General features: G+C 52.5%; 1 protein-coding gene across 1 annotated transcript; it reads right to left on the bottom strand.

Moving 5' to 3' along the window:
• Positions 1–2,448: 2,448 nt before the first annotated feature.
• LOC134154367 (olfactory receptor 14C36-like) lies at positions 2,449–4,181 on the bottom strand. Its single transcript, XM_062601119.1, has 2 exons — positions 4,104–4,181; positions 2,449–3,393 (listed from the first exon to the last, which is right to left on the bottom strand). Exons 1-2 carry the CDS (start codon positions 4,179–4,181, stop codon positions 2,449–2,451), a joined length of 1,023 nt encoding a protein of 340 aa, XP_062457103.1.
• Positions 4,182–9,957: the final 5,776 nt, after the last annotated feature.

The following is a 9,957-nucleotide window of genomic DNA, read 5'->3' as shown; positions in this document are numbered from 1 at the left end:
GCCCACGAGACCTCAGCAGTCTGCACCATGCTCTCCCTGCAGCAGCACCCAAGCCAGGAAGACAGTGGTTTCTCTCTGGGCTTGCTTCCCCAAGCAGGCTCACAGCACATAGCCACTGTGCCAGCTCCAGCCTCACACCTGCTCCCAGGGATGGGGCTGCAGGGGCTGCTCCTGCTGCCTTTGCAGACACAGGTGCCACAAACAGGTCCTAGAGGTGGCCTTTTCCCCGCAGGTGACCAAAACACTCCTGGGCCCCTCTACTCAGGGCCAGGCAGGGGGACAGGGGTCCCCTGTGCACCAGAGTCCCAGTGCTCACAGCTCACAGCACCACTGCAGCCCAGGGCCATCAGCACTTGGGACCTCTCTGTCTCTCTCTAACTCCTATCCACCACACACTACCATTTATGCAAAACAGCACACACCTCTCATTGCAGTTTCTCATTAGTGGTATGGCATCTCACACCATCCCACTGTGCTGCTATTGCATACCTTCATGCATTTCAGAGCCATTAAACCTTCACATTTGGTAAGGTATTGTACTTTTCTACTCACTGAGTGGCTTGCAGCTCCTTCACTGCCCAGCCTGCTGCCCAGGACAGCACCAGAGCCCTGACCCTGTAGTACCTCCGGTAGCTCCTGCTGCCCCAGGCAGAGCGCACTCTGATCTGAGATGGTGCTCAAACTTGTTTCTTGCACTCATTTTCTCTCTCTGAGCTCTGTCCTGCTTGTCTCCTGGGATGTCCCTGCTCCCCAGAGAGTCTTTCCCCAGGTGAGTGGGTCTGTGCTGACCTGCACAGCAGTTCATGCACCCCTCCCCTCTGCTCCTCACAGGGTCTTGCACTACTGCTACACTGCAGTGCTATCAGATGGTGGGATTACAGCGCCGTGGGGTGACCCCTGACTCCTCACTGGCTGTGCTGGTTGGGGTAGGAAGGAGAACCAGACAGACATGGCTCAACACCACCGACACTGCTAGCACGTGTTTGTGCTCATGGATGTGCTGAGAGTGATCCCAGGGTGTTTGCAATGGCAGCAGATGTGTTTTTGTGTGCCCTAGCTCTGGCCTGTGGTGTTACATGAGAGTGCATGGATCACTCTCCAGCCCCCTTTCCCTAGGTGTCCCAGGTCCCCACTGCTTCTGCAGGGATTGCAGAGCCCTCCTTTCCTATGCATACCTGGGTATAGGGCTTTATGTGACTCCACCATGAAACATCCCTCACTTTGTGAGGCTCCACTCCCTGCCCACCCCTGAGGCACACACTCTTCCTAGAGATCCCCCGAGCTCTCCTGGTGGACAGCTTCCTTTCCAGAAGGATGGCATCTGTGAACAGCCCCAGACAGGCAACGCAGAGACCACTCACCATCTCTGCTTGCACTGGTCACCACGAAAGGAGCCCCAAATCCAGCCCTCGGTCCCTGGTGGATCACACTGGGACTCTGAGCTCATCCTTCTGGGCCCATGGAGTTCACAAGCAGGACAGCAGGCCCTTTTGTGCTGCAACCCTTGGGTGTGTTTTTTACTCTCCTTTCTGAAGAAAGGCAAGACTCACGGCACAGCACGGAGGAGATCCCCTTTTATTACAAAACGTTATTTGGGACCCCAGGTCTGACATAAAGGTGCCCATTGCCTCGTCCTGCCTGTGCTCACAGGAATGCACGGGGAAGCATAACCGTACCACCACCACATTAGGAGAGCTCTTAGGTCGTATATACACACTAGAGCACAGCAGCACATTGTGGCAATGAGGAGAACAGCTCCGAACAGAGAAAATCCTGCTGTTGTTGGGCAGATGTGTTTCCAGAAAAGCTGTAGCCCCCATGTGACAGCTGCAGGGAGGAAATACTTGCTGTGGTAGAGGGAGAATGGTCCTGCAGAGCATAGTGTCTGACCCCACAGGCTGCATCCAGACGCTCCTCCACTTCTGCTCTGTGCACTGCAGCCCTGTAGAGGGAAGGGACTGGCCCACTGTGATAGCTGCCTGCCACCCTTGCAGAAGAGGCATGTGAGATCACACTCTGACTGTGGCCAGGGGAGTTGAGCTCTCCTAATGCACATGGGACCCATGCTGTCAACCCATCTGTACTTGCGCAAGCCTGACTCTTCCCCCCGAGCTCCTTTGGTATCACTGCTGAAAGAGACACTGCAGTGGGAAACTCTCCTCGTTGCACTGGGGCATCCGAGGGAGCTCAGACTAGTATGCCTTTGAGGTTCCCTCCTCCCTGCTGATGAAGGGGGAAGCCTGGCTTCCTCCTTCAGCACAGTTGCTGGGTCAGATTCAAATGAGAGATTCCAGAGGACAAGTAGCACTTTTCTTTCTTACTTTTTTTCTTTTCTTTTCTTTTCTTTTTTTTTTTTTTTTTGCAGGAGTGTAAATAATAAAAAAATGAATAACACATTGCTTTGATGCCAAATACGCTGGAAATGGGGAAGAGGTGCACATAGGGCAGTTACTGCTCCCGACATTGTACCCACCTGATCCGCTTCCTCACTGCATCTTGCAGCTCCTTGTTCCTCATGCTGTAGAAGAGCGGGTTTACTGTTGGAGGCACAACAGAGTACAGAACTGCCATCACCAGATCCAGAGATGGGGAGGAGATGGAGGGCGGCTTCAGATGGGCAAACGTAATAGTGCTGACAAAGAGGGAGACCACAGCCAGGTGAGGGAGGCACATGGAAAAGGCTTTGTGTTGGCCCTGCTCAGATGGGATCCTCAGCACAGCAGTGAAGATCTCCACATAGGACAGCACAGTGAAAACAAAACACCCAGAGACTAAACAGGCACTAACCACAATAAGCCTGACTTCCCTGAGGCTGGTGTCTGAGCAGGAGAGCTTGAGGATCTGGGCAATTTCACAGAAGAACTGCTCTAGGATGTTGCCTTGGCAGAGTGGTATTGAAAATGTGTTAGCAGTGTGCAGGACAGCACAGAGAAAACCACTGGCCCAGGCAGCTGCTGCCATTTTGACACAAGCTCTGCTGCCCATGAGGGTCCCATAGTGCAAGGGTCTGCAGATGGCAATATAGCGGTCATAGGCCATGGCAGTGAGAAGAAAATACTCAGCAAAAATGAAAAGGACAAGAAAAAAGAGCTGGGCAGCACATCCTGAGTAGGAAATGGCTCTGGTGTCCCACAGGGAATTGGCCATGGATTTGGGGACAGTGGTGGAGATGGTGCCAAGGTCAAGGATGGAGAGGTTGAGGAGGAAGAAGTACACAGGGGTGTGGAGGCGGTGGTTGCAGGCTATGGTTGTGATGATGAGGCCATTGCCCAGGAAGGCAGCCAGGTAGATGCCCAAGAAGAACGCAAAGTGCAGGAGCTGCAGCTCCCGCGTGTTGGCAAATGCCTGGAGGAGGAACCTGTTGAAGGAGCTGCTGTTGGACATTTGCTCCCCCTAGGCATGGGGGATCGTCCAAAAAGACAAGACATAGACAAGTTAGGACAGAATTCTCTGGGCCAAACTTTCTATTTCTTAGTACTCTGCCCCTCCAAAAACATGTATCACCTGTCCCCACCTTGGTTTGCAGCCCAGCCAGATATCCCACAGTCAAATGGTTAAAGGTCCTAAGGATGGGATGTTCTGAAGAGAGAATTGGCTCATTGCTAGCCCCTCTCCCCTGCTCCTCCCCCCGCCCCAGCACTGCCCAGAGCCCCAGAAGCTGGAGGGGGACTTGATTACCTTTGTCAAATATACATCTCTATGGCAGGACCTGCAGGGTCAGTGTCTGAATTGCATCTCAAACACTCCTGCCCAGGGAGTCCAAGTGGAAGGACAAGAACAGCATAGACAGGTAGGGAAATACAGGGCAGTATCGTGGCATTTCTTCTGAGGGAGGCAGGAACATGGAGACTCAGGGGAACACTCAGGGTTTTCTCCTCTCCTGGGTGTCCATCAGGCAAGGAAAAACCTCATGCCATGGATCCTACAGGCTTGAGGGCAGAGAGCTGGAACAGGTTGCCCAGAGGGGTTGTGTTTGTTGAGTCTCCTTTTCTGGAGATACTTAAAACCCGCCTGGATGCAATCCTGTCTAATATGCTGTAGGTGACCCTGCTTGAGCAGGGAGGTTGGACTAGATGATCTCCAGAGGTCCCTTCCCACCTTACCCATTCTGTGATTTGGTGAGCTGATGGGTGAGAAGAGGAGATGTTGAAGTCTGCAGTTTCCTCCCACACTTTGACCATGACTGCTGCCTGGAGCTATCCCTGCAGGGAGGTGTTTCTCTGTCCCCACGTCTCTCTCCTGTCACTGCTCACAAACCCCATTCCCCTCATGGGGCGCTCAACCTTGCCCTGCAGACACCTCCCAGGGGCAGGCAACTGCCCAGGGGCATCTCAGTGACACAGGGGCTAAGGAGCAGGTGAGATATACCCTGATGAGGCTGGAAAGGTGATGCTCGTTCTGTCTGTAGGCTGTGGGCTGGATGAAGAGATTTGCTGAGTTCCCTCCAGAATTGCAGCTCGCTCACTGTCAAGTTTTGGAGCCTCAGTTGCCTGTCTAAATCTGACAGATCCAGCAACATTTCATCCCACCCACAGACAATACGACTGAAGGTAGAGACTCATGGATGTCCCTTCCCTTTCAAGTATGCCCTGCCTTGACCTTCCTTTTGGAAACCCCCCTCCAGAATGTTCGCAGGGTGAGCTGGAGCTGTGAGCAGCCCTGACCCAGGCAGCATCCCCTCCACAGCAGAATAACCTGTCCTGCAGGGGTGTGATCCTCCCACCCAGAGCTCCTCCCCACAGCACTGTGGGGAGTTCCCTGGGCACGCTGAGTGCTGACCCTCGCAGGTGGCAGAGTCACTGCCCTGGGCGCACTGCACCCTGTGGTGCAGAAACACTGCTCTGAATTACAGCCCTGGGCAGACCTGAGTGCACTCCCTGGCTTCACAGCCCTGCAGCATCCCTGGAAGAAGGAAGCAGGATGCCCCGTCCCTCTGACAGGGTCCCTAGGAATCCCTGCTCTGAAGCACCAGCTGCTCCACACCAGAAAAATGGGGATACCCATTGTGAAAGGTCCTATAGGCCATGGAATGTGCTAGCTTCAGAGAAAGCCTCAGGGTACCTCACCTGCACTGCCCTGCAGCCACAGACTTACTGTGTTAAGGGCGGCAAAGATTTATCTCCCAGTGAGCTCTCAGCTGTCCTCCCACTCCAGATTGCCTTTAACTTCCTTCTGTCTCACTCATCTTGCTCACCTTGCTTGTCTCCTCTGAGCACCTGCCAAGTGCACACCTGCAGCCCTGCTGCTGTATGCAGAGGAGCTGCTCCTGGGCAGAGTTGCTTCTCAGCAGTGCTGCCACATTGCCATGAGCTCATCCCTCCATCTCAGGAGCCTGGCCCTGCTTGGGAATAGTTGCCCAGCTGAAGGTGTGACTTTATCTGTCCTTCGTACTCCCTCCTCCTGGGAAATGTTCACTGAAGCAGACTGAAACAATCATCTCTAGTCTCTCCCTAGGAGAGACTGAAGAGACACCGATTCCAGCATTGTAATTTGTCACATCAGGGGATGGTTTTCTAAGAGAGGTGGAAATGTCCCACTCTGGAAGACTCTATTCTCAGCTCAGGACACCCCAAGAGGGACAAGAAGGGAGTTTGTTTCCCCATGGCTCAGGTACAGTTCAGATGAATCAATCCAGGCATCATATGCCCTTTAGAAGTCCCTGGTCTGGAATGGGATTCAGATCCCTCCTTTGGACTCCACAAAACACAGGTGGTGGCATTCTCATTGCCCACACTGAACTGTGAACAACACAGATGTCTGCATGCAAGCTCCCTGTCTACACTCCCATTATTATCAATGGAGATGGAGGGTGGGAATCAACTGTTCAGACAAAAGCACCTTGTGAAATATGAAGAGACAGCAGTGATCCAAGATACGTGACAGTGTCTACCTACTCTGAAGGATAAGCTGTGAGCCCCGTGTCCTTCTAGAGCCTGAGGTGAGAGCCAGGTGAGGAATTTTCTTGGCTCCCCGAAATGACACTGGATGCCTACTATGACTAGAGCTCTGCTCTCTAGGAAGCTGAGACTCGTGCACATCTCTACATTGCAGATAGTTAATGTAATTCAGGGCAGACACTTGATTTAGTGACAGAAAATAGATGAGCAGGACCATGTCAGATGCTCGGGGTGTCCAGCACAACCACCGCTCTAGCAGACACAGCATGGGAACTACACACCTCCAGACTCTGGAGACAAGAGAGAAAGTCTGGAGAAAGGAAGACTTTCCCTTGGTTGAGGAGGATCAGGTTAGAGAACATTTAGGCAAACTTAACATCCACAAATCCATGGGCTCCAATTGGATGCACCCACCAGTACTGAGGGAGCTGGTGGATGTTACTGCTAAGCCACACTCCATCATCCTTGAAATATTATGGAGAACAGAGAGATGCCTGCAGCCTGGAAGAAAGCCAGTGTCACTCCAGTCTTCAGCCAGGGTGAGAAGGATGACCCAGGAAACTACAGGCCAGTCAGCTTCACCTCCATCCCTGGAAAGCTGATGGAGTAGCTCACCCTGCAGGTCACCTCTAAGCATATGATCATGCTTAGAAGGAAAAGAAGGTGATCAGGAGTAGTCAGCATGGATTCATGGAACTGAGATGTGGTGGGACCACTCATACAGCTAGAGGGCTGTGAGGGCAGGGTCCAAACTCTTCAGGAGAGACTGCTTGAAAGGTAGTTTCAGACAGGATGGAGCTTTTCTTGGTTTTGGCAAACAGCATGAGAAGGGGAAACAACTACAAACTGCAGCTTGTAACGTGCAGATGTGACTTCAGGAAAAGAAATGTCACCTGAAGTGTAGTGCTTTAGTGCAACAGGTCACCCTGAGGGAGTCTGTGACCTGCTACTGGCTTTGTGTTTCAAGGAAAAGCAAGTGAGGGCAGGGAGACATCAGTAAAGGCAGAGAGATCCTGCAGTGGTAGTGAGGTGAGGAAGCAGGTTGGGTGTCTACAGTCTGCAAGGAAAGAGGAGGAGGTATGAGACAGCGTAGGACAGCCTGTGGTGGAAACAACCAAGGGTGAAAGCCGAGGCTGAAAGCTCCCAGCAGAACTGAGGTCTTTGTCCTTTGGCTATGGCTGTTGTCTCTGCCACTAAGACCTCTGAGAAGAGGTTGTTTCCTTACGCCACTGAGGCCTTGCTGCCTCCTTGTTCCCGGGAAACCCAGGAGGTGCTGTACCATTGTCCTGCTCTCAGTATGGCGCACCCCCACACTCACATTACCCTAGGAAGAGGCATCGCGAGGGAAAGCATCACCCTACCCAGGGCCTGGGTGTCAGTGCCTGGCCATTTTGATTGACCAAACTCACCCAGCTTTGCATGACATTGGGGCCACCTGCACATTGCCCTTGCCTACTTGCAGCTAGTGCCTCCAACTTTTGGGTGTAATCGGCCCCTGGGGAGGCTTTCTGAGTAATGGCCCTCAGTGGGACTCACTAATGCTCCAAGAAGCTTTGGCATTTGCTGCTGACTTTAACTACTTGAGAGGTTTGTTCAGTCTCCTTTCAGTACCTGAGGCTCTGGATCAGCACCAAATACACTTGACGGGTCATTAAAATACTCAAAGCCCTAGCAACCCTTCTCACTCCCCCTGATTTTCTTCAGTTCTTGGGTGGCTCATGGGAGAGGTCTCAGGAGTGTATTTACAAGAGCAAGCTGTCAATGAAGACCTGAAAAAGAAAGGGCTTCTGCTTTTTAAGCTCTCTTTACTTTTCGGGTTACAGAGAAAGTGATAGCCACACTCTCCAGATCATAGTAACCTGGAGTGTCTCTGCCAGAATGAAGTCTGAGCATGGAGGAAAAGCAGTAGTTTTGACAGGAGACATGTATGGACAACCTTCCTCCTCACTTCCCAAACCCAGACAATCTTATGCCTCTTGGTGGCCTATCAGCTACTCAGGCAGACAGGACCTCGCAACCACTCATCCCAGAGAGAAGTCAGGTGCTCCCATCAGCTTCACCTATAGAAGTGACCTCACAACCACTTTCCCGTCCATGTTCCTGCTCCCGGTCCATCACCTGCAGAGACAGAAGTCACAAAGTCACCTCCAGGTCAGGGCCTCCTCCCATTCAAGGAGCTTCTGAGAAACAATCTCATTAAAATGTCACAAAAATATCAGCCTCCTGGTGGCCTACTAGCTCACCAGATACAACTGATTTTGTAATCACCTACCAAGCCAATGGGCCTCCTGCTGCTCTTTCCTCTTCCCTTATGGAAATGACCTCAGCATGTTCTGAATGACCTCACAATCAACACCCTAGCCCTGCGCCTCTTGGTGGCCGATCAGGTCCTCGCACAGAACTGACCACACAGTTACCTGAGGCATGAGCCAAGGGCAGACCTATGGGCTGCTCAGACAGAGGTGACCTTACAATCATCTACCAAGCTCGTGTGGACACTCATGACCCTTCAGCTTCTCACATGGCCCAAGTTTCCTTTCTTGCTTATGAGATCACTTCTGTCTCAGCCTCTGATAGGCTAGTAGCAGCATCATGGCTGGGGCATGGGCGTGTGAGGACACTCCTGCCTTAGTAGCTGATAGAGCAGCAGCAGGCACATGTCTTGGATGCTGATTATGAGGTTCCTTGTATCTCATTAGGAGTAGTCAGCATAGATTCACCATGGGGAAATCACGCTTAAGCAACCTGACAGTCTTCTGTGATGGAACGACTGGCTGGGTAGATGATAGAAGAGCAGCAGATATTGTCTCCCTTGATTTCAGCAAAGCTTTTGACACTATCTTCTCCCATAACATCCTCACAGGTAAACTTAGGAAGCCTGGGCTAGATGAGTGCACAGCGAGGTGCATTCACAACTGAATGGCAGAGTTCAGAGGGTTGTGATCAGCGGTGCAGAGTCTAGTTGGAGGCCTTCAGCTAGTGGTGTCCCCTCAGGGCTCCGTACTAGGGCCAGTCTTCTTCAGCTTAGTCATCAGTGACCTGGATGAAAGGACAGAGTGCCTCCTCAGCAAGTGTGCTGATGATACCAGATTGGGAGGAGCAGCTGATACACCAATGGGCTGTGCTGCCATTCAGCAGAACTAGACAGGCAGGAGAGTTGGGCAGAAAGGAACCTCATGAAGTTCAGCAGAGGCAAGTGCAGGGTCCTTCACCTAGGGAGGAATAACCCCAGGCAGCAGTACAGACTGAGGCTGACCTGCTGGAACGGAGAAGGACCTGCAGGTCCTGGTGGACAACAAGTTGACTATGAGCCAGTAATCTGCCCTTATGTTCAAGAAGGCCAACAGTATCCTGGGGTGTATTAGGAAGAGTGTTGCCAGCAGGTCCAAGGAGGTAATGCTCCCCTCTACTCAGCCCTGGTGAGGCCACATCTGGAATACTGCGTCCAGTTCTGGGCTCCTCTGTACAAGGGAGACATGGCACTATTGGAGAGAGTCCAGCGCACAACCACGAAGAGGATTAGAGGACTGGAGGATCTCTCTTACGAGAGTGCTGCCAAGATCCCACAGCCCATGCCAGAGTGAGAAAAATCCAGGTTCTGCAGGTGGTCTCCCTGTTCGACAGCAAGCAAGAGTCAACGCTACAGCCCACCCTGGCAGAGTGCTCCATGCACATGGGGAAGAGCTCTCTTTCGGGGTGATGCGGCCAGGCCCTTCCTGATATGAGGGCTCACCCCTTCCCAGTGTCAGGCTGGAACGCTGCAGCAGGCAGAAGGACCCTCTTGTACTGGGTGCCCTCAACTTGACCAAGAGCAATTCATGCTCTGCACAGCTGAGTGTTAGAGCGGATACAGGAAGATGAGGTTTCCTGCCAGTTCCTCCCAAACCTCCTCTGCACCCAGACAGCTCAGCATTCTACTGAATATACCAGGGCTGCTCTGTTTGGTGTCACACTGGAACCCCACAGCATGACCGTGATCAGCTGTTCCCAGTTGAGGAGGGGACACACATGCACCCTCAGCAGGACCTGAGTGTCCAGAATGCCCATGTCCTCTGTGGGA

The sequence above is a fragment of the Rhea pennata genome, unplaced genomic scaffold (genome assembly GCF_028389875.1).
Source record: "Rhea pennata isolate bPtePen1 unplaced genomic scaffold, bPtePen1.pri scaffold_26, whole genome shotgun sequence".
Classification (NCBI taxonomy): domain Eukaryota; kingdom Metazoa; phylum Chordata; class Aves; order Rheiformes; family Rheidae; genus Rhea; species Rhea pennata.
This window is presented reverse-complemented; position numbering and strand designations above follow the sequence as displayed.

What these genes read in the sequence shown, in the direction of transcription:
- LOC134154367 (XM_062601119.1), bottom strand. Translation starts at nt 4,181, where the DNA reads ATGGTCAAAGTGTGGGAGGAAACTGCAGACTTCAACATCTCCTCTTCT. An exon ending in CTCACCAAATCACAGAATGG is followed by an intron (nt 3,394 to 4,103) that starts GTAAGGTGGGAA and finishes CCCCATGCCTAG; the next exon opens with GGGGAGCAAATGTCCAACAG.